Below are 25,023 nucleotides of genomic sequence, written 5' to 3'. Positions count from 1 at the left end.
TAACTAGTTATAATAATGGAAAAAAAACCCAACAAAAACAATGAACTTGCTAATGTTGGGGGGTGGGGAGTGGAAGCAATAACCAGAAGCATCATTTCCTGTAGGAAATATATCATTTTTATCACAGAGTATACAAATGGTAGCAACATGGGCCCAGCATAATAATATTAAATCCATTGTCATCCTAGCTGTCTTTGTCTTCAAGAGTAAGCAAATGAATTCTCAACATTTCATCTCAAGCTACTCTTAGGTTATTACATTTGAGGCAAAATAATGTTGCAAATAAAGCATTTAAAATTCTTGAATGTAAATGAGGTAGAAACCTAATGCCTTTTAAAAATAGAGTACATAATAGACAAGAAGACAGGGATACAATTATTTTATTAGTTCAATTAAAATGAATAAAATGGAAAGAGATACAAATAACTAAGAAATTAAGTACAAATCACTAAGAAATTAATTGTGTTATAAAGAATTCAACAAAATAGACTTGAATTTAAGCACAAGTTTTGTAAACTTACAGATTACTATTTGAGTTAAGCATTAAGAGTAAAAATTAAAGCTATTTAGTTCTGCAGATTAAATTTGAAAGTAGGCTGTCTTGCTAGTATTAAAATAAACTTTTCTTAAAACTGGCTTTATTGGATTACATCAGAAGCAGAGCCTCCCTCCTTGAGGGAGGATAAATTTCTTCTTGGGCCCATCAGAATGAAGCTTTTACTGTTCTGCCCTTCAGAGGCTGGGGTGGTCGGTTGTTGTGCTTAATGGGGACTTCTTTATCACCTTCGACATTTGATAGAAGACTGCGGAACTGTGCCAGCTTGGAGGGAGGATAAAGTATTTAAATAGTCAAAAGCTATTAAATTTACACAGAACACTTTTCTTCTAGTATAATTGATGCACTGATATTTAGAAAATCAGGTTGAAGACTGCAGTGGTTTCACAGATACGAAGGGAGGAAGCTAAAAATTCCTTCACATTTCTTTGCACTAGGCATTTGGCTTAAATTATCGATGATTGACTGGATTAGAATACCAGCTTTCTCACTCTTGGGTGAGAGACTTACCTGCTTGGTGCCCCAGTTTCCATATAGTACTATTTCATTGCATTGTTGTGAAGACTAAATGGGTCAATACATGTAAAGTTCTTAGAATGGTGTTTGGCATATGGCATATGCTCAAGAAGTTTTAGTTACCAATAGGTCACACCACCTGCCCTAAAGGCTTGTTATGAGAATTGACTGACAAACCGTACATAAATAACCTAATAAAAGGAGTTGCTCAATCATTGGTAGTTACTATTTTCATAATTATAAACAATAATTAATGAGATATTTTGTTGAATATTTACGAGCTTAAGTTTCAAAAAAGAACAAAAACCCATGTCAGCTATCAAAATATGCCACTTGAGAGTCACAATTCCCCAAAGTCTTAATAGTACTTCTAGTGCCAGTTTTTTCTTGTTTTTGAAACTCTTAGGAAGATATTTAACAAAGTTGGAGTTTTCCTTATTAAGGCAAGAAGAATAGCAAGAGTTCTGAATCTCATATATTTTTTCTACATAAAGTAAAAAAAGTGTTTATAAATACACTTTTATTTTTGATTATTCAATAGGCCTTATGTCACAAATAAATCTTTTTCAGTTAGAAGGGAAAATGAACTCTTCAAAATCTAATTGAAATAATAATTTCCCCCAATAATACTATGAATTGAAATGGTATTCCGGCTTTGCACTTCTAATGCTCACTCATTCACCTTTTTTTTTTTTTTTTTTTTTTTTTTTTTTTTTTTATGGTACGCAGCCCTCTCACTGTTGTGGCCTCTCCCCTTGCGGAGCACAGGCTCCAGACGCGCAGGCTCAGCGGCCATGCATGTGGGATCTTCCCGGACCGGGGCATGAACCTGTGTCCCCTGCGTCGGCAGGCGGACTCTCAACCACTGCGCCACCAAGGAAGCCCACTCATTCACCTTTGATACTCTACCTGTTCTGAGCTAATACTGATGTTTCCCTTAAAGATGATCCAGATTATACTCTCATAAAGAGGAGGATGAGTCAGAGAGCCATGGTAGGTCCAGTAATCCCGGGATGAAGGAAGGAGAACAGAGGGGTCAAAATTTGTGAATGAGGCTTTTTTGCCCTGAAAGAAAAAGAAAAGTAATATATTATTATATCATGATATAAACTATTTGCATCATTACATATATGACATATATGTTATATTATTTGGTAGATAGATCTTAACTAAGAATTTAATCAATTTTTCTACTATATAGTATTTCATGACTGGTGTGTTTGTGGATATAAACAATAAAAGTAATAGAAGATTGAAAATATGCTACACTGGAATTTTGACTGAGCAATCTGCCTCCTTCTTCATTTGGTTGAAGATAAGCAAAGATTCAAAAAGTTTTTATTATCTGTATTCTTTAAAAAGATAGTTAATTTCCAGTATAAAACATTTATTGCTTCTCTAGGAATGATACCAGATACTGTTCCAGTGGTAAAGATATTTATTGACATGTATATTGGTATGTCTTATCTTCATTCTATTTATTCGTATTTTCTTTTCTGATTGGTTATATTGGTGTATAGAAAATGAATTGATATTTGTATGCTAATATTTTATGTAGTCAACTTTATTAAACTTGTGTATTATTTCTGTTTTTTACCTGTTTGATTTGTATTTTCCAGGTCGATGTCAATGATCATATCCTCTGCACTTGAGGATAGACTTGTCTTTGTTTCCCTAATATTTATCCAAAAATGTACTCTTATTTCTTTCCTTTCTTTATTACATTGATTAGGACATTTATTGTAATGGTCAGTTGTGGTGGTCACAGTTGACACCCTGGTCTTGTTCTTGATTGAAATTGAAAGGCTTCAAATATTTCACTACTAAGTTTGATGTTTGATCCAAGTTGGTATGTGATATTCTTTCTTAAGCTCAATAAGTTTTCAGAGACTTCTTTCTTTTTTTTATCTTCAGGAATTGGCATTGAATTTTTATCAAATGCTTTTCAAGCATCTAACAAGTTTGTGATATGGTTTTCAATCTTTAATTTGTTACTGTAATGACTTATATTGGAAGATAGTCTAATATCAAACTATCCTTGCATCCTGGGGATAAAGTCTACTAGTTTGGAAACGTTACTCTTTTAATATACTGTTGAATATGATTTGCTGTAATTGATTTTAATATTTATTTTAGCTATATTCCTAAGAAAGATTAGCCTATGATTTCCTTTTTGTGGTGTTCTTACCCAGTTTGGGTATTAGGTTTCATTTAATTAAATCAAAATAAAGTTTTCTGTCCCCTCATCTGAGCAGTTTAGTTAACAGTGGCATGATTGTTTCTTAAAAGTTTTGTAACACTTCCCCATAAAGTGGTCTGGGCCTAGAGTTTTCTTTCACTAGATACGATTTTTACTATTTTTTCAATTTCTTTTTAGATTCTTGATCTGTTTAGGCTTTCAACACATTTTGAGTCAGTTTCTCTGCATTTTCCGAGAAATTCATCCTTTTAATCTAAATTTTCAAATGTACTGGTATAGTATTATACAGCTGACCCTTGAACAATGTGGGGGTTAGGAGTGCTGAACCAGGAGTGCTGAACCCCTGCACAGTCAAAAATCCACGTATAACTTTATGGTCATCCCTCATAACCACAGTTGTGCATCAGCAGATTCAATTAAGTGCCAATTTTGTAGTGCTATAGCATGTATTTATCAAAAAAAAAATCCATGAATAAGTGGACCTGTGCAGTTCAAACCCATGTTGTTCAAGGGTCAAGTGTACAAATTTTTCTCTTTTAAAACTTTTTACCACATCTTTAATTATGACCCAATTCCTTAATTCTAATAAATTTTTTGTATGTGTACCTTTTTTTCCATCATCAAACTTGCCAAAAGTGTGTTTTTTGGTTGTTTTTATCCAAAGAATCAACTTTTCATTTTAGTAATAAAATTTTACCTTGTATATATTCATTTTCTTTCTTATTTTATTAATGTTTTGCTTCATCTTCATTAATTATTTCCTTCTATTTTCTTTTCATATATTATTTTTTATATTCCTGAGTTGAGTGCTTATTTATCTTCAGAATTTCTACTTTATAATATATCCATTTGAAGATTAATTTTTTTAGACTCAACATGAACTAGATTTATTTTATATAAAAATACAATGAAAGAAAATGACATATCTCTGACATATGATTTAACTATTTACTATTAAAACAGTAAAGCTAAGGTTAAATATATCATAAAATCCATCTTTTTTTTCTTTTTTAAGCTGACAGGGGGAATCATGGTTATCAGACACTGCATATTAAAGGGATTTTAAAACAATATCCTTAACTTCTGTATTTTTGTATTGATAAAAAATAAAGATATCTTTCCCCATGATGTAAAAAATTCACATTTTAGTTGGTTATAGTTTTTAAACAAATTTGAACAGCTATGAAACCCATTCTTCTACAGGCTTCATCCTGCCAAAATAGATGACCAAAAACTATGAAAAACAAAGCTAAAATAAAACAAATATCTGAGTCAGAGACCTTTTCAGAAGCAAGGAACACCTAAGTAGTACCTTGATTTTCAGATTGGTAGTTTGTGCTTCGGCCTTCCTACTCCTCACATCAAATATGCAATTAAATGACTTCTGTAGTTCTGCGGATTCTTGTTGTCTGATTTAAACTAACTTAATTAGTCTATTTACCTTAGTTTTAACTGCTTTTAGGGCATCAAGTACTTTCTGCAGGTTTGGGTTGGCCTGACCCACCTGGAGATTAAAAAAAATAAAGTGTGAGATAAAAATTGTTATCAAGTCAAATCCTATTTAGTTAATTTTTTTCAATTAAAAACAGTAATTGAAGAAAAAATATGCAAGTCAAAATATAGGAATTTAACAAAACTGTAATACAAAAACAAACCTCCTACTTTTTGTTCTATTAATTATAATTAGTACAATGAATGTCATGTTGTTAGTGTTCAATAAGGGTTAACTAGAATCACTATAATTCCAAAAGTTAGTCACCCAAATATACCCACTTTAATAATAACTTCCCTATAGAACTTTTCAGGGACTCTCCTACAGAGGATGTGAACAAATCTTCCATTTTAAATATCAATTGAACTTTCTTTATGGGACAAAAATCCTCTTAATATATTTTTCTTATGAAACATTAAACTGATAAACTCCTGACTCTATGAGGTAGGAAATTTAGAAGAAAGGGACTTTGGAAGAGCTGAAAAAAAAAATTAGCTTCACCTTCAACACCTTCTCATTTCATCTCTACCTGAAATTTATTTCTCTCTTCAAGTGGGGAAAGTCAAGAGAAAACAAACTAAAATACACTAGGGAACTGTTTGTTCACCTGTGGTCAGCCATTAGTAGAAGGGGAACTTTCCAAAAAAAAAAAGAAGGACTCAAATACTCTTTTGTCTTATTTCATCCTATTTTGAGGTCTGATTGGTAAGAAATAGTTTTAGCAGAGCTCTGTAACTCTCTATAACTCACCTTCATCAAAACACCAATAAGTGCCAAACCATCAGCCTGTGAGGCAGCTTCAGCAAAGCTGGAGTACTTCGCAGAATTCCAGTGAACTATATGAAGCTAAAAATGACAATGTGGTTGAGTAGTTATTTATACCATTGTGAAAGTAAAAAGTAAGTTAGACATTAACTTGTTAATATATAAAGATATATCTTGGTCTCACAATATCATAACTATTCAATATTACTCCTTTTTTAAAAAAAAAAACTTTGGTATAAGAAGATCAGGAATTCTGGCTAACTAGTTTGGGGACAAAAACTTAATTTTCTCTCACTTGAGGTACTTAGTAACTTTATGAGAAGGGGTTCCTGAAGTATCTGGAGTCTTGGCCAAGGACAGATTCTCTTGGGCATATCCAGACACATCTCAAGCCAACATTTCCAGCCTAACCTCTCTGTGGAACTCTAGACTTGTATACCCAAGTATGTGTGTATGTCTTCTTGATACTTTCTTGATATCTCCACATGGATGTTTAATATGAGTCTCAAACTTAATATGGCCAAACTAGAACTCTTGACTTCCTCCTTGCCAGACCTGTTTCATTTTTCCTTCTTAGGAAAAGGCAACACCTTCCATCTAATTGCTCAACCAAAAAATACAACAGTTGTCATTAATTTCTTACTTTTCTCCATTTATCAACATCCATCTTTCAGCACATCTCATAGATTATACCCCTTCACTTGGTTCACAACTTTGAGTCTTTGCATTAGCTGCTGATTTTCTCTGGGGTGTCCTTCCCCATAATCTTTCAACAGCAGTATTTTGACTTGAATTAAGGCTGAACTCAAATGCCAGTTCTGAAAAAATCCTTTCCTGACCACCCAATGTAAAGTGATCATCTGGTCACTTGTATCACTCTAAATCAAACCAATTCTCTCCATGTCATGTATCCCTTCCCTTCCCTTCCCTTCCTTTCCCTTCCCTTCCCTTCCCCTCCCTTCCCTTCCCTTCCCTTCTCTTGCCTCCCCTCCCTTGCCCTCTCTTCCCCTGCCCTCCCCGCCCCTCCCCTCTTCCCCTCTTCTTTGTCTCTTCTCTCTCTCTTTCTCCCCATGTCTCCCTCTCTCCTTCTCTCTCTTCCATCCTCCATCCCACCACCTGTCATATGTTGAACTTTGTGGCTAAGTGCCTGTCATCTCTACCCTGGATTAATTTTATTTTTCTCAAATTAAATGAGAGAATCACCAGTTTATATTTCTTAAATACAACCAAATGTCCTCCCCCAAAGATGCTACTAATACTAATTTAGGCTTTCAGCCCATTTGATTTTAGTCCACCTTCAATTTTATGAAGGACAAATAGGAAAAATACATTTAATGGATTTCTGCAACATTGAAAGTTATTAGCCTGGCTTTACAATGTAACATAAAGTAAGTTATATTTGTATACTATTCCCAAATCCTCTATTAAAATGAAAAATGCATAACCCTGTACCTAACAGTCCCTCTTATGAAAATCTGCCCTACATAATTGCTTTCACTAGGGTGTAAGATACATGTACAGATGTATTTATTGCAGCATTTTTTTTTTGGTAAAAGCAAAAAGAACAGAACAAAAAGGAAAAGGCATTGTAATTGTCCATACGTAGGGCTCAGCTAATAAATTCTAACATATCCATACACTGAAATATTGTACAGACAGTAAAAGAAGAGGTGCAATTAAACCTACAGACTTGAAAAAATGATCATGATAAATTGGTAAGTGAAAAAAAAGCATGTTGGAAAACTATATGTATTACGAACTCATTTTATAAAAGTAAAATAAAAAAGCCAACCAGTCTATATTGGTACAAATGTATTGTATATTCATACATATGAAGAACAAAAGTTCTTTGTTTTTAGTCTCCCATACCCTCTGTTGACAGTTTGATGCAAATGTTCTTTATTTTTCCATGGATATACAGACAGAATGTCTTGAATTGGATCACAAACTTCCATGTGGGGGTGAATCAAGAGGCCAGAGGGTAGTGGCCTGAGCCAGGGAACCTCAAACCCTCATCTAGAGTATGCTACTCTGTGATGACTCCTGTGATTAAACTTGCACTCTTAGTAGAGTCTTACTGAAGTGTTCCAGCCTAGCTACACCTATGCTACTGGTGTGTCCAAACTTGAACATTTAAATAAGAAGAGAATGATGGTGTGTTCCATTTGGGGGTCGGAGTTTTAAAAGGAGAGCAGCATTTCCCCTTGAGGCTAGCCTGACATCAAGATAACTTTTCAAGGCATTCTGAAATGAAAGTATTCTGGGGTTCATGAGTCTGACTCCAAGTTCACCTGCCTCTTTCACATGAAAATTTCCCTCTATTGCCAAACACAGTGTGTCTGTATTTTATTTTAATGGAGCCTGGGAGTGCTTTTCAGGGACCAGAATGCTCATTCCTTTGGAGCCATTATAATGGAGTCTTATGTTATAAGGGAGCTGCTTCTGGGAGGACTCTCAGTGTAATTCTCGCTCACTCGTTAAGTTACCTTACCTCTGCAGAATATTTGACTCCATCCACCAAGTGCTCAGAACCATAGTCATCTTTGACACCCCAGTGAAAATGGAACTGATGGAGCCTATAGCTTTCAGAGAGAGGACCGCCTTTCAGCACTAGAAGAAAAAGGAAACTACTGTTAGTGTTACAATCATAAGCTCCAGCTTATCTTTGCATTTAATATAAACTAACATTAAATTGGATTGAGTAGAAATTAAAACAAACAGTAGCGCCAAAGTTTCCATCTTGTTGGTTTTTTTCCCCACATCCACAATGATGGTCTTCATATGTATGGTGCACCCTACGATAATGCATGAATTATATATAATTCTCAGCACATGAGCTGTAATTTTACCTTTTTCTGCCTTCAAGAAAGCATATTGGAAAATGAGTGAATTATATGATTACATGACTTTCCTTGAATCTGCTTTAATTTGCAAGTTCATTCATTCATTCTTTTAACAAAGACAGTAGTGGGCAGTATGCATCAAGATCTTTAGTAATTTATTTTTAGTAACAAATTACTCAACACATACCTTGTAACTGATCAGGACACAAGAGGGTATCTTGACAGCTTTGTTGAGAATCCCTAGCCAGGGACCAAAAGAATATTCCAGCAGAACAGTAAGGTCACTTTTAAAATTCTAACATTGAATGACCATGTTTCTTTAGAGAGTCTATCCAATCATATGATTAATAAAACACACATAATACCAGACCTAATCCTAACAATGGACATAGCTGCAAGGTGTCTAAAATTTAGGCTCATAACCTTGTAGGAAAGTGCTAAAACAAATTTTGCCTTTTGTCAGTAGAGTTGTTTTATGGAATTGTCATTTAATAAATTATTCAGTAAACAGTTTTGAAAATTTTATTATGTGCTAGATTCTGGGATATGAAGATAATTCAGTCACTATGGCCTAGTAAGGAGAGGGGAATATAGACAAGTATACTTATGCACAGAATTGTTCCATGCAAGATGCACACAAGACCATTTTCTTACTGGCACTTCACAGTTACGGAGCCATTTTTCTGTTCACACAAATAAATATATTCTTCACCTCTGTTTTTCTTCCCTACTAGGCTCCTCCACCCTCATCTCGATTAGAAAATATTTGCCTTTTCAGTTTTTATATTCATGATGATCCATAGACCTTTTTGAAAAGCTACTGTTTATTCAGAGGGTGTGAAGTGAGCAAAAAGACATTGGAAACAAGAAGAAATGGAATAGTGTCCCTGAAAAGGAGAAGGACTGAAAAAAGACAGATCTGGGAGTCCCCAAAATCATCTTTACCACTTGTAAATTTTCTGGATATTCAAGATGCCTTACCAGATTCCAGCAACGTTACACATGTGCACAAAAGACTGCAGATGGTCGTTTGTGTTTCTTAAAGCCCTATTGTTTTAATTTCCCCAGTAAAGTCGAAGAAAAATTAGAAGGGTCTTTTGGCTCACCTGATCGATTATCATTGTCCTCAAAGTTTACGTGGAAGGAATGTCCCACATTGACGATTTCTTTGGCTGTGTCTGGACTGTAGGAGACACTGATAGGTTTGAGAGAGGCATCATGTTTGGTTTCACTAGTTTTGATGTCGATGGGAGATTGGTTATTTCCATTTGCGATGGGGTACAGCTTGCCCCACTGTTCAGGGCCTACCAGGACAAACATACACTTACAATCAAAACTTGATCAAATCCAATGTTTTAGGAATATAACTTTGTTTATTAGATTAGGATTTACTGAGGATCTTAAATGATATTCTGTTTAACTTAATGGAAATTCAGTGTTTGAGAGTGCCCCTTTTCTATGCTATACTATAAAATGGTGTATTTGTCAATACAAATAATATGCTCATAGTCTGTGGGATCAGACTATACATATTTTACCGTTATAGCAATAGATTTTTAATATACACATATGGAGAGAGAGACAGAGAGAGAGAGAGGAAGAGAGACAGAATGCATTTTGTAGACAACAATGACCCAAAGGACAACTGCTAAGAATACATGCAGAGCTATTATGATTCAAAGTCAGGCAAACCAAACCATTAATCTATGACTACATAGGTACTTTAAGTGCTCAAAATCTCTTTTATTGGAAAAGGGAAGAGGCTGTTATTTGATCTACATGAACAGTAGAATGTTTACCATTTTCACCATCATATCCCCAGTCAGGACTTGCCATTATCTTCTACTTAGTTTTCTTTTTCTGAAAACAAAGATAATACCTGAAATAACTAACTGCAACTGAATGTGCAGTAGACAACTGAAACCACAACTTGTGAGTTTTTATAGAACCGTTTCTGTCCTTAATAGGTTACTATTTCATCATCTCTACCTATCAGGAAGTATATGCATGTAAAAAAAAAATATTGTAAAAGAAGCCCACAAGGGTACGGTCAGTTCCAATTGTTTTATTTTCTTATATTGTAAGAGAGAAATATGGAAATCTTAGCTTTTATAAAACCAAGCGCTGTTTCTCTCATGTTAGTAGAAGATATGGCTGACTATTATCATATATGATTCTTTGAATTTCTAACTGAAAATGACTGTGCACTTGAGATTTCCAATTTTTACCCTTGCTGGACACTTAAGCAATACTAGCAACAGTAATTTAGTAAGAAGAATAATTTGCGTGTTTACAGGCTGATCAGAACAAGTATCATGATGTTAATTTAAAATCAGGTAACAGAATCACTAATTATTTGTAATATATATTATTCATAATGGTACATTTCAAAGACACATGATGAGAATAAAGTCCATTTTTAAAGGAGTTGGGATTCATAAATGGAGAAGATTTTATTAATATTGAAATTAAATATGTTCCAATATTTATTTTACACATCAAATACAGGTCTACTGGAATAGAAGGCTTTCTTCTGTATAGTTCTATACAATTTATAGAGCACTTTCATATTATTTTATTTTACCATCACCACTACACTCATAAATCCTATACAGTGAGAATTATCATCTTGCGGCTGAGAGATGTTGAGGGTCTTCACCACAACTAGCAAGAAGCCAAGAAGCCAAGAAGCCAAGAAGCCAAGACTTGAGCCTCCAAGTCCAGTTGTTTTCTTTACTACACCTCTGCTGAATGCCACACTGGGTGAGCTATGAGGTGGATGATCCCTAATTCTCTTTCTATGCCCACAATTCTCTTAAGTCCAATTTAAGCTTGGACCAAGGTGAGACTTGCCACCTGTTGAGTGATGAGAAGATCTACAGGACTTTTCAAGGAGGCAAAGAAAACAAATTAGTATGTGTCAGACTGCCTAGGTCCATATTTCCAAGGCTCTAAATGTGCTCAGAGGAAACACAATCAGAAAATATAAGCTTCCATAGTAATGACTGATTTCCATGCCTTGGTAGTCATACTTCCTTTCACACTCTGGAATTTTCTGAGTTACCTAGGCTTTCTGAAATAAGTGAATCTGGCACAATTTTTAGCAAGGCTGACCAGAGGCACATTGTTTGTCCCTTTTGGCTAATGATAGCCAACTAGCTCAGATGCAGATGGACTATGTATGGCTCTTGAACAAAGTTGGAAGAGGCCCAAGCTTCCATTCCACACTTTAGTAGGCAGAAGAAACTATTACTTAAAAGGGGACTTTTTTTAAAGGTACCATTTATTAAAGGTCCAGTATTACTCAAATGCTAGGCTAAACAGTTTATATGCAGTAATTCATTTAATTCTCACAATAACCGAATTAGGCATTAAAATGTGTATTCCACATAAGAGGAAATTGAAGGCAATTCCTCAGGGTTATGCAAAGCTTGTAAGTGGCTGCTTATATCTTACAAGCCTAGGGTTTAAACTTAGATCTGTCTAACTCCAAAGCTTGTACTCTTTCTTAACCTTCCACTATCAACAAATGCCCATTGGCCTCAACTTGATTCTGTTTTCTGGAGGATTGGATTGGTTAATCTGGTCTGGCTTAAGATGACCAGTAGTCAGACTTGACCCTTGGGCTACTTCATTCTAGACCCAGAGTCTCAGGTTGGCCAGAAGCTCATGGAGTGATAGAAACAGGCTACTCTTTGCCCGATGCCTCCTAATTGCTACTTTGTTAAAAGTAACTTTAAATCTAACTACTATATTAATCAACCTATTTGGAAAAAAGGACAACTTCCTTTTCATTACATGATTATGTGATAATTCATCACATGAATATTTTAACATACATATGGGATTGTATTTTATTTAAAGTTTTAGGCACTAAATTACCTTGAACCCTAACCATTATGACCCTTTATTCCATTATGTACCCAGGGTGTGTTTGTGTACATCTACAAGCAGAAAACTATATAGAGAAAGGATGTAAAATTTAACGAGCACCTGTGGTTTAAGTCCTAACATAACACTCCTCCCATTTACTTTTAGCCCTCTTTTTCTGCTTACAAACTTTGCCTCTTTCAGCTTAATATCTGTACTAAATCCAATATGTCTCACTTTGTGTTCTCTTTACTTTCACCTGTAGTCTCCTCACAGTATACTTTTCTAGGCCTGTGATCTTTGGACTGCTTTTGCATACCAAGGAGTTCAGTCTACACAGCCTCTGCTCTTCTAATCTAAACAGTTTATTCCCTAAAACCGTCAAGTATATAAACACATACTGAAGAAGGCTTTTTTTTTCCCTGTTAGAATATTCCAAATAAATCCATATGTACATGGAATTGAATCAGGAGCAAGTAGGCTGATGGAAAAACCTATAGTTTTTAAAAAAGTAATGTAAAACTACGTAAATAATTTTGATAGAGAATTGACTAATTGGTAACTCTTAGAAGTATCAAGTAATATGCCAATTATATGTCAATAATATGGAGAAAACAATTGTAGTACTTTAAATAGAGATTTTTAAATGTTGAAAGAATGATGTGCAGAATGTTTAATTTTAATAATTACATTGGTTTAATTTGCAAATTTGATGAAAATGTATTAATAGGCTGAGGGTAGAAGGGAAAGAAAGATTTCTTCCTTTACCTTATGAAATGGAATTTTAAGAGGCCAAATATTTACTGAAAAAAATATTTAAAGATAAAATGTTAATATTATCTTGCCCTTTAACCATATGCCATAATTTTATCTCTTGACCTTCTTTCACAATACATAAAATTCTTGCAACAAACACACAAGCAAAAAGAATTATGAAAAGTGATAAAAGATTTACTATTATTATTAAGGAGAGCTATTTCACCGTGCACTCATCTCGGGGTACTGGAGAAGGCTAGAAAAGAATTTTGTTCATTGAATAATTACCATCTGTCAGATCCTTTAAAATAATAACTTAATTCAGTTCTCACAGTAGACCTAAGGGTTAGGTTAGTCTCATCCCACTTTTAAAGAGGAATAACTGAGGCTCAGAAAATTCAAGGAGAAGAGTCAGGATTTGAATCCATTTCTGGTTACCTCTAAAACCCATAAGTGCATCCTCTTCTCTATTTTATTACACCACTATTTTAACAGGCTGTCTATAAAACATTTGCTTTAAAGTTACTTAATAGGACTTCCCTGGCAGGCCAGTGGTTGGGACTCTGCTGTCCCAATGCAGGGGCTGAGGGTTCAATCCCTGGTTGGGGAACTAAGATCCCACATGGGCCTGTGGCCAATAAAATAAATACATACATACATACATAAATACACAAATACATAAAGTTACTTAATAGCTTATTACATTTATTTATTGAGTAGCATCAACTAACTTTGTTGAAGATTTTTTAGTGCCCTGAAATGTTTTAAAAAAAGCAGAGACATTTTCTCAGTGCTTTACAAAATTTGAAAACCATGTTTAGCTAATTTTAAATTATATTAAGCATTTCTTATATGAATTTTTTTCCTCCTAATCTCTTAAATGAACATTTTCCTCTGATTCCTACTTCAGTCTTAAAACTGAAAGCATGAACTCTTATGAAGGCAAGTAAATTATGATGAGTTTCAAATTTAAATTTATAATTAAAAAATAATGCTTTAGTATGGAAGGAACTAGGAATGTGAAAGAGTGCTGTGTCTAACTATGGTAGAGATCTGCTAAATGCCACTGAAAAGAAATTCCAAAAGGCAATACAGTTCTATAATCCTTAGCATTCCATAAGGATAGGTGGTTTCCCTGGGACCCATATTTTCCCTAAAATAAGGAAATATACATAGTGAAAATCAAGTGTCATGTTTATTAAATTTGGCATAACTCTCACTTTGTTCCCTAATTTCCCTGCTTCCCCAGAATTGATATTGTTTAGGGTGACAAGAGAAAGCTTATTTCTAGTGGAGAAGCGGGTCATGGAAAATGGTTATATTATCTTGTACATTTCTGCAGTAAGACAATTGGAAGTTCTGCTGAATCAGTTTAAATGGCAGGATGGTTTATCAGGATTTCACAGTTACTATTTCTTCCAAACTGGTCTTTCTCTCCACTTGTAACAAGATGTCTTACCAACTTTATTCTTTCCAGTGGATGTCTTTGTCTCCATCCATACCAAGCTTGTTCCCATTTTAGGACTTTTGCACTTGCTGTCCCCTCTGTCTGGATGCCTCTGTATCCAGATCTTTACACAGGCTCACATTTCACCTCCTCAGAGACAAGTTTCCTGATGTCTAAATTTAATATACCCCTGCTTCTCAGTCACTCTATTAATTCAGTCTGTCTTCTTTCTTTCATAGTATTTGTTGCATCCTGAAATTATTAATTTTTTTGCATACTGAAATTCATTTATTTACTTGCTTAATATCTATAACCATCTCTGTAATGACACCTGGATAATGATGGACCATTTTATTTTTTTAAATCACTGCATGGAAAACAGTGGTGTTCAATAAATACTTTAGAGAGAACAATTAAGTGGTCATTTTAAACTTCAATTATTGTATTTCTATAAAGACTTAGAAGAAAAAACACTCATCAGGGACTGCACCCACCCAAACGTACTGGTCTGAACCCAGGGGTGTGTGAATGAGTTTTGCTGGAGGTGAACTCATGTTCGTATTTGGAACTAAGGAAAAAGAGCCTTTCCTATCTCAGTTCTATTAATGGAGGAATGAAGAGACCCGTCTGTGTCTGTCAGTCATTGCTGGGAGAGTGAGAACATTGGTTTTTGTAAGTGTCAACTTTTTTGACACTTTGTAAGTATCAAAACTTAACTCTTGAAATGTGGTTTGAACTTTTGACATAGAAATTTCACAGATCCATAACTCATGGATTTTATTACTGTAATAAAAGAAAAACTTTCAACCTTATATTTCCTGCCTTGGAACATTTTATTTTTATTTTTGAAGGCAGTTTTAAAATTCACTAATGAATATTTTTTATTAACCTAGTCAACTCTACATAGGTAACTATTTTAATCCACAGCATAGAGGCATTCAATTTCTTACAATTTCTTGCTTTTGGAAACATTACATTTTAAATATACCTAGTTGATTGTCATACGTATTGAAATTACTGGTTGGAGTGATATATACTGAATACACTGAAAATATAGGCTGTGTACTTTAAAAAAAATATTTATTTAAAATTTTTTTTTGAATTTTATTTAATTTATTTTTTTTATACAGCAGGTTCTTATGGCTTGTGCACTTTTAAGCTAATTGTTAGGAGTCTCTTCTACTGGATGAATGGGTAACTTGTACAGATTAATTGTACCATCTTTATATTTATTTTTAAAACAGACAAAATCATATTTGTCTTATCTCCTATAACTGTTTAGGGAATTGATGAGCTCCTCTATAACAGATGACATAATTAAGCAATATTTTTCATCTGAAAAGAAAATAACATGCATAATCCTTAATAAACCTTAAAATACTGCACAAATGTAAATGATTAACTTCAGCCTCAAAAAAAAGTTTGATTTTAACTCTCAGGTAAATACATAATATAAATACATGAAATAAAATAAAATAGTTTGAGTCATTGCATGTGGCCTGAAATTCAAACAATTGAGTAAAAGACATCTGCTTGCCACAGATTAAACTAAATCCCACATGTAAACATGAAAGGAGATAAATTCTCAAATGTAAATATTAAGGGAGGTGAAGGTCCGTCACATCAGTCACCTTATCTTAAGATGTTTCATGCAACCTTTGTTGGAGTCCATCTACCTAAAAGTTATCTGAAGATTTAAAAACATTTTCTATTGACTCCCCCAAATAATTCTGTTAGCTCTCAAACCCTTTTGTCAAAGACTAGATTTCTAAAACACATTTGCAACTGAATATGTCCTCTCTTAATCCCGTGTTTCTTAATGTACAAGCTGTAGATCACCTGCCTCAGGTTCACATATATGTGAATTAAAATGCACATGCATGTCTCATCCACTCCCTTACTTTTGTGAGATGACCTGGTGCAATTTAGATTGCTAACATATATCAAGCTCTGCTGGTAGGTATTGGTAGCCTTTTTAGACGTATCCGGGGGCTATAGGAATCTGCCTTCACAATCTAATTACTAAAGATATGTTTCAATGAAAGCAAGTCTCTGATCAGACCCCCTCCATTGTACATTCATTAGTAGAAAATTGGCACAAAATAGTCATGTGACTTGTCTGCAGTTTCAGGAGGGCTTGCTGCAAGTGAGGCTCACCACCCAGCACCTTGAATGAAGGACTCACTTCAAACACGCTTTGATGATATCAGGACTGGTGATCTTTGTTGTTGGTTCAGGCAGCTGGGTCCACTGGGACCCAATGGGGCCTAGACTTACATACTACATCAATGGCATTCAAGTGTTGTACTTGTCCACTCATATATCTTGTTCATGTTCTAGCAAATTTTCTCTAGTCACTTATTACTTTTGATACCACTAATTTCATGAGCACAAAATTATTTCTAACACCCTTTATAGTATATAACTAACCTTTCAGTGTTGAGTTAGCTGTAGATATTATAAGTAGTCATTCTGAAGATCCTAGGTCCTGATTAGGATGCTATTATGCATTCCTATTAAGCATTAGATTATATTAACAAAGACATTATTAATACTGAAGTAACAACTACTGAATCAAAATCTCTTCACAGGAGGCCTGAGAATCTGTTTTAACGAACATTCCAAGGTGACATTTTAAAACACACTTGGACAGTTTTACAAACACTCTTTTAAGTGGAATGTCATTTTCCTCACATGCCTTCCTCTTTTAGGAAGAATACCAAATATTAGCAGCCACTTGAAAAATTATTTACTGTTTTACTAGTTTTTATCCTCATAAGATTTTAAAAATCCTTTAATGCTTTTACTGGTACCTGACTACAGAGGAGAAAATCTTTTTTTCATTCATTTTTTTTTTTTGATGCTTTTTTATCTGTTGGGTCAATGTGCTAACAACAGGGTGGTGACGTTCTCTGCAGGGGTTTTTGAATCAAATGCTCAAGTCGGATACATGGTTAAGTGAAGACAAGCATAATAACCAAATGCCTTTTAGTAGTGGAAATATCCATGCCTACATGCAAGAAGTTGCCATTTTAGTTCTCTCTTAACTGATTCCTGTCCTAGTAGGGCTACCGAAGAAAAGCGGCAAGACCAGTAATTGAAATACCGGTTTGCAGAATGACTCAGAGTGTACAGAAGAAGTGCATTACAGTGAACCCCTTTACTGATCTTAAAAGAGTGATTCACTTTGTTATAAAACAGAAACTAACACACCATTGTAAAGCAATTATACTCCAATAAAGATGTTAAAAAAAAAAAAAAAGAGTGAATACAGACACCTAATGTGGATGAAGCCATAGCTACAATGCTCCTTTGGTCTCTAAAGACTTTCTTTAGAGTCACAGCTATTTTCAGGTGTTAGCATTAACTAAAATTTGTCTGTCTAACCTAATTTCTCTGAGTCATTCTATTTCTTTATTGTGAAGCAGGTTAATGATTGTACTTACCTTGAAGGTTTTGCTTTTTTATGAGGATTAGAGATAAAGGCACATAGCAGATGCACAGTAAAACATAGCTATTATATTTTCACTGAGTGTACTACTAATAATGGAAAACTGTATGGGTTGTGGTTAAATTGGATGGGAGAGTTAAATGACCCTGAGAGTTGAGGACACAGGTCTGTGTCAGAACTTCCAGGACTTTGACTGATGAAGTCTATTAGCTAATCAGCCTTAAAACCATGGGACATAATCCTCCCTAGGGTTTGTTTTTTTTTCTCTAAGAAATGGGTAAGAAATAAATGAAATGATTATAGATGCTTTTCAAGAAAAAACCCTTTCTTCTAGAACAGGCCCATAGAAAGGGGTTTTTACTCACTGTAATTATACTCACATGATCTTACTTATAACTTTTAAGAAGATTGTGAGCTGAGTAGAACAAATGTTAGTATCCCTCTTTCAAAATGAAGAAAGAGGCTTTCACAGATGAGAAAGTTAAGGTACTTACCCAAAGTTAGATGTAAGTGTTAGAACAGTGTCTTCAAACTCTGTATCAAGCATCCTTTCCAGTGACGAATTATAAAATCAAACTAAAAATAGTGTTTCATCACTTTGTACTTCATTATTAAAAAAGAGTTCAGTGATATGGTTAGTTATTACCTCCCAAACAGTCTTTGTATTTTCCTTAAAATAGACTTCTTAATGTCAACACAGACAGGGCTTGGTTTTTTGTCCATGGGAGGGGTCAGGGTGCTATATGGGCCATCATCTTTCCTGGATGATGGCTGCTGTGGGTTTTTGCATCTCCACAGCCAGGCTGTCCAGGCCCACAGAGCTATCACACATCCTTCTTGATGTTCTTTCGGTGTCTACCCTTCTAACATTTCTGTAGAGAAACCAAGCTACACATGATTTCAACTCCCTGGTTGCAGTGTAACTCATGAACATATATCTCCACATTTCCACAAAAATCTACTTTATTTCTTCTAGTCCTAGGGTGAAGGATCAGAGCACAGGATGGAACATAATAGATCCTCCTCCCTTATATTTCTAGGGCTGGAGGAAGAAAAAGTAAATTTATATTAGATTCTCCCTACAACAAGATTTCAAAAACAATCATTGCTTTTAGCTAAAGGCTAAATAGCAAGATTTTAATGAAAGTCCTTCCAGATCCTGTCTCCTGTAAAGAGATTACTTGTGTAATTTAGTTGCTAAAGGCCATATGTCTTATTCTGACTTTTCTCTGCTTTTCTTTAAATTTTTAAAAAAGTTGCTCTAGGGGGCATCCCTGGTGGCACAGTGGTTGAGAGTCCGCCTGCTGATGCAGGGGACATGGGTTCGTGCCCCGGTCTGGGAGGATCCCACATGCCACGGAGCGGCTGGGCCTGTGAGCCATGGTCACTGAGCCTGTGCGTCCGGAGTCTGTGCTCCGCAACGGGAGAGGCCACAACAGTGAGAGGCCCGCGTACCGCAAAAAAAAAAAAAAAAAAAAAAAGTTGCTCTAGGCAAATGAGAGCTACCTAAATATATAACTTATACTAAGCTGATCTCAAAGATAGACTTGGCTACAAGTAAGTGAAGAATATTAAGAATTCTTGAAGATCTCTGATAAAATATAACTCTTCCTTTAGCACTGACTCACATAGTGAGAGTGCACAGGGTCTTTTCCTATAGTTTCTTAGGGCTCCTTTCTGGAATCAGAAAACTTTGGGGCGGCTACTTGGGCAACAGTTCTCAACTGTGACTTGAAAGGCCTTGGGTTTCCAAACTTCAGGGTTGAGAGTGAAAAGGTGTTGATTGCATTCCCTTACACCTCACTTATCTGGTCTGTGGTGGAGTTCCTTAGTATGCAATAGTTAGGTAGTTCAGTAACAATCCTAAGTCCTTTAAGACTGTCCCAGACTGTGCCTTTAACTACTTGGTAAAGTTCCACACAACCTTTGTGCAACTGCCTGAGGATTACAAAATGAGGCAATGACATGTAGGTTAGTGCCTTAGTTTTCCGTCATCACCCAGGAGGCAGCCGGAACCAGTCCGGTGAGAAAGAACTCCAGGAAAAACACTTCCCCAGGTTCATGTCAGTAATGCTTTTAAAATGGAGACCCACAGAGTCCAAAGGACTCCTTAAGGGCCTTAGTGGCTATGAACAAATCTCCAGTTAGAATGAAGCTTATGAGCATAAACTTCCTAGAACAAATAGGGCTGATTTTATGCAGTGATTTGATCTGGGGAAGATGAATTCCTGGCAATGTTATCAGTTCCTCCTGTTGGTAATTTCTGGGGGTGCTAGCTAGCTGGGTTTACATTTGACATTCTTACAATGTGGTCTTTTGTTGCTCCTGTTGCAGGCTCCAAGAGTTCTCAGAGATCTCCCTCAGAGTTGGACAGGATTCAACTGTGCGGTTGCTTGCAGCTGGCACCAGCTGTTGCTACACTTTTCAATCCTAATTTTGTTTTTTGCTTAAGATTGTGTTTCTAGTCCTCCCCCAACTTCTGATACTACAAATATAGTGCCAAGTTGTTTGCTGGTGAGCATGATATTATTAATAAAGGCCAGTGGCTCCTTTCAAAGGAGCATCAACTATTAACATAAAATCACTCCTGGAAATAAGGCTGGCTGTGCCATTTATTTTGGTTACTACATTTTTAAAAGAATCATTCTAAGTTTAAAATAAGAGGTGGCAAATAAAACTTTGCTTAAGGATTCAAGGCATTAAAACATAAAGTTGGAGTGGTGAGGAAGAAAGGAAATCATCATTTAGCAGCCGTTAAATATCATAAAGCTTGAAGAAAAGATAGGGTGACTTTTATTAGATCAAATATTAGCAGCAAAGTTCTGGCATGATGAACATGCCTTCTGTATGAGATGAGTATGACATCCACTCAAAAAACAGCCCAGTGGGGAGAGAAATGCCAACCATAATAGATGTGACCTTTCAGTGCCTTGGCCATTGGCATTGCGCGAGGGTAATCCTAGATCACCCATTTTTCCATTTGGATGTAGCTGAGACTGACGGGGCAGGTGTCCTGCCTAAACCAACTGATTTACGATCTGCTTTCAGTCTCCTTCCTACTTGCCTCTTCCAAAGTGAGCTTGAAAATCCAATTCTTTCCACTACCTCTTCAGAGAACCTAGAGTTAAGGTAGTGATATATTATTTTTGTTACTGGTAAGGCTGCTTGAGCCAATGCAAAGATTGATGATAAATGCATGCACCTGAAAAAATATTTAAATCTATTAAATTAGGATTGAAATGTAGCTACTCACCGAAGACTTGAATTGCAGTGTCTAGAGAAAGCTACATTGAGCACAACTTAATCCCCTCATCATAATATGAACAAAGCATAAGACAAATGGTACCACGGCAGTCGGGCACCACAAATTATGGTTGTCGAAATGAGCTATGGATTGACTTCGTGACTCACAATTACTCACACACATCAATTAAGGTCACCAGCCTGCCTCCTTAATCATCAGGGCTGCCCCCAGATCATTCAACCCAACTCCAGGCGATGGACAGTGAAAGTTTGTTGGGACTTCGGTGATCCATCACTTCTTAGGGTATAAAATTGGGCTGGACAGTACTGCATGTGGGAGGGAGAGAATCACATTCACTACATGTGACAAGTAACACTTACAGATTCCTGCCTCTCTCTGATTTGTCCTCAGGAGGAAAAGTGCTTAAAACCAGCCCAGAGGGGATGTCATAGTTCCATTCTGGAGTAAACATGTGTGAACCTGTCTTTTCTGGAAGTTTAACTCTGTTTTTAGTTCCTGGCTTGAATGTCAAACCTACACTTGTACGCCCAGGTTCAGTTCTATCCAATGCCATCCAGAGAAGCTTTGCTTTCTGGACCTCCCACCTGGACTCTGACCTTGCCTTTGTCTGGGGATGGCCATCACAGATGGACTGCTGCCTGCCTCAGGACCCATGTGCCTTCTCTGCCCATCCCCTGCCTGCCAGCTTAGCCCAGCTTCTCATCCAGAATCCTCTTATTCTATCCTGTTCTGTGACCATTAGTTGAATTCAGGCTCAGATAACCACTTAGGCCACAGGCTGAGAGTACTTGCCAGAGAAGAATACTGTCTGGGGACCTAAGCGACCGGGGGATAGTGCAGCCAGACATGAGCCAAAAACAAAGGCCAGTGTGTGCTCTTCAGTGGTCAAAAATATGTGGAAAAACATCTGGCCTAAATGGGAAAAAGATGAAAGCAAGAAGAACATGAGCCATTTATTATGTGCCACACTAATGACTAATGCCAGGCTGTGCACTTGTAACTCAGCTGACTTGGGTAGCATTTGTGTCTTAAGTCTCTCACACATTGTGAAAAATCATTCATGGATATATTTATTTATGACTTTAATTTTTTGAATGGATAATAAGTTCATTTTGTTCTAAACTTATGAAAGGGTACAAAGTAAAAAAATCTCCCTCCCATCATCCCAGAGAGAAACAAAGCTATCAATTTTGCTCATACTCTTCTAGTTGATGCATATACATGAAAATAACTGCATATATTTTCTCTTTCAAAAAATACAGATAGTATTCTTGGTATACTTTTTTGGCCCTCACTTTTCCCCCTTAACATATTATTTAATTTTAAAATTAAATGTCTTTTTGCTTGAACAAATAACCCCACACTTCTCTTGGGATCAAGTACAGATAATACCTTGGAATCACAGAATGAAGTTACTTTAAAGAAAGCAAGAAGATAAGGCACATTAGAAAATTTCCTAAATTCCTCTTTGTGCATGAGAGGAAAATAATATAAAATTACTTCAACTTTGAAAAAGCTTTGTGGACTATAGAGTCATTCACAAATATAACAGATTACCAGTTGCTCATCTGAAACACTTGGGACCACATGTGCTTCAGACTGTAGAATGTTTCAGATCTTATAAGAGAATTACAATGCAAATATTATATAAGTAATGCCCTCAGTGGTGCCTGGTGGAGCACCCTGTAATTTAACACATTACTATTTTTATAACAAAATGTATAAGCAGTCATAATAAGTGGAATAAATAAGGACTATAATTAGCTTCATATCAGTTCAGGTCAAGTTTTGTTCACAAATGAGTTCAGGTCAAGTCGGGTCAGATTTTTGCAGAAAAACTTGGTTTTCAGAAAGTTTGGGATTTCAGGGTTGGAAGCAAGTCATAGTGGACCTATATTTCCCTCTCCTATGTTGAGCGGGTCAACACAACAACAATGTGAGTGGTAGGAAAACAGTCAGATCTAGACTCAAGGGTCTAAATACCTGCTCTACCATTTAATCCTTAGATGACACTGTGGAAGTTTCTTGACCTCTGTAAGTCTCTGTTACCTCATCTGAAAAATGAGGAAAATAATTCCTACCTTGCAGGACTGTAGTGAGGGCTAAATTATGTTTCAAGTATCTGGTACCTGGTAAGCAAACTAGGATGATTGACAGCTGTTATCATTATTTATGAAGGTGAAGTCTAATGAAATAGAATTTAAATCTTTTATTTTTCATGAAGAATTTGAAAGTAGCAGGAGAGAGAGGTAGGAATTTAGTATAAGAATCCCAGGAGAGTTCTTTAAGGAATAAGGATCAATACCCCAAAGCTTCCTTTCTGGAATTTAAATTTATGGAAACCTGTTAGGGTAGACAGGGCAGTGCTGACCTAAGCTCAGAGTCCTGGAAGTTCCAAAGAGCTTCTGAAAATGAAATCCCCAGAAAGTGGATAGTCCCAAACCAACCTGGAACGAGAAGGACAACAGTAGTCTGGACCTATCAGGAATCGGACATATGAAGATGTCCTACTCCAGGCATTTGTGGTCACACTTTCAGACCGGGACTTACTATGTTAATTCATTTATTTATTCATTTAGCAATTATATTTGAATGCTGAACAATCATTGTTGTATGAAAATATTCAAGAAATGTTGGGACATGACCCTATTTTATATGGGTATTATAGCTTATTGGGGACTTATAATAAATAAGTAAACAACAAGAAAATTACTGAAAATCGTAAATTCTTTGAGTAAACTGGGTAGGGTGTAGTGAGGGCAAGAATAGGATACTTTAGATTAGGCAGACAAAGAAAGCCTATTGAAAATAGTGATCTTCAAGCTGAGATGAGAAGGAACCAGCTGTGTAAAGAGGAAGTCAGGAGGTGGCCAGGGAGGGTAGTGGTGGAGATACAGGAGCTGTTTCTTCTGCTTGGAATACTCCTTGCCTGTAACGCCCTGTCGCTGGCTCCTTCTCATCATTCGGATTTCAGATTCAGTGCCATCCACTCAGATCTTCCTGACCTTTCTAAACTTAACTTCTTCACTTTTGCCAGTCACTTTCTACCCATTACCCTGATTTATTTCTTCAGAGCTCTTATCACCATCTAAAATTATCTTGTTTGTCATTGCACTTGCTTACTGTGTGTCTCCCCTCTTTAGAAGGAAAACCTCATAAGAGCCCTGAGCACTTTGTCTAGTACCTGTGGGTATCTAAATATTTGTTGAATGCCTAAAAAAAGAAACTATGGAAAGACCCTAAAGTATAAAAGAACTTGGTGTATTCTAGGAAATGAAATCAGGCCTTTGGGTCTTGTCACATTAATGGCCCCCAATGAATCTTGCCTCCTGGCATCCATGCTCTTATGAAGCTCTCTCCCACATTGACTTTGGGCTTGGCCACATGACTTCTTTGGCCAATGGGACATCCATGAACAACATAAGTTTGATAAATGCTTATTTGGAACACAGATGAGCCATGAGAGAGAGCCCTATCTGGTCTTGCCTCCTTCAAATGGAAATACCACTTGGAGAGCAAAGCCCCGTCATCCCAGAGTCCCAGTTGAACTTTTCTTCCTGCTGATCTTCTGGCTAAATACAGCTGCATGAGTGGCAAAACCAGAAGAACAACCCTCCTAATCCCCTGAACTCCCACACCACAGAAATGTGAGATAAAAAATAGTTGCTTTAAATCACGGAGTTTTTGGGTGATCTGTTACCTGCAAAAGAACTGGACCAAAGCTGAAGCATAGTGAGCAGGGGAAAGTGATATGAAATGGGTTTAGAGAAGTAGACAGGGAAACAATCATTCAGAGCCTTAAACATGTAAAGTTATTTTATATTAAATGTGATGGGAAATTATTAATAGATTTGAAAGAAAG

At 36.0% G+C, this 25,023-nt stretch overlaps 1 protein-coding gene across 8 annotated transcripts in view; it reads right to left on the bottom strand.

Moving 5' to 3' along the window:
• Window positions 1-362: 362 nt before the first annotated feature.
• The window catches only part of CA1 (carbonic anhydrase 1), a 47,619-nt gene continuing 22,958 nt past the window's right edge, over window positions 363-25,023 (bottom strand). For 6 of the 8 annotated variants that reach the window (XM_022555045.2, XM_022555036.2, XM_022555041.2 and 3 more), the window contains 7 exons: window positions 10,172-10,232; window positions 9,479-9,676; window positions 8,021-8,139; window positions 5,515-5,610; window positions 4,714-4,776; window positions 1,982-2,137; window positions 363-820 (listed from right to left, as the gene is read on the bottom strand). In XM_022555045.2, coding sequence (XP_022410753.1) covers window positions 704-820; window positions 1,982-2,137; window positions 4,714-4,776; window positions 5,515-5,610; window positions 8,021-8,139; window positions 9,479-9,676; window positions 10,172-10,208 — 786 coding nt within the window. In that variant the 5' untranslated portion in view covers window positions 10,209-10,232 and the 3' untranslated portion in view covers window positions 363-703. Of the gene's footprint in view, window positions 821-1,981; window positions 2,138-4,713; window positions 4,777-5,514; window positions 5,611-8,020; window positions 8,140-9,478; window positions 9,677-10,171; window positions 10,233-21,317; window positions 21,467-25,023 lie in introns of all 8 variants that reach the window. The other 2 variants (XM_022555038.2, XM_022555040.2) reach the window with 1 other exon arrangement.

The sequence above is a fragment of the Delphinapterus leucas genome, chromosome 17 (genome assembly GCF_059928025.1).
Source record: "Delphinapterus leucas isolate spDelLeu-1000000601 "Yukka" chromosome 17, BTC_Dleu_Yukka2, whole genome shotgun sequence".
NCBI lineage: Eukaryota > Metazoa > Chordata > Mammalia > Artiodactyla > Monodontidae > Delphinapterus > Delphinapterus leucas.
Note: the sequence above shows the minus strand (reverse complement) of the source record. Positions and strands in the feature narration are given on the sequence as shown.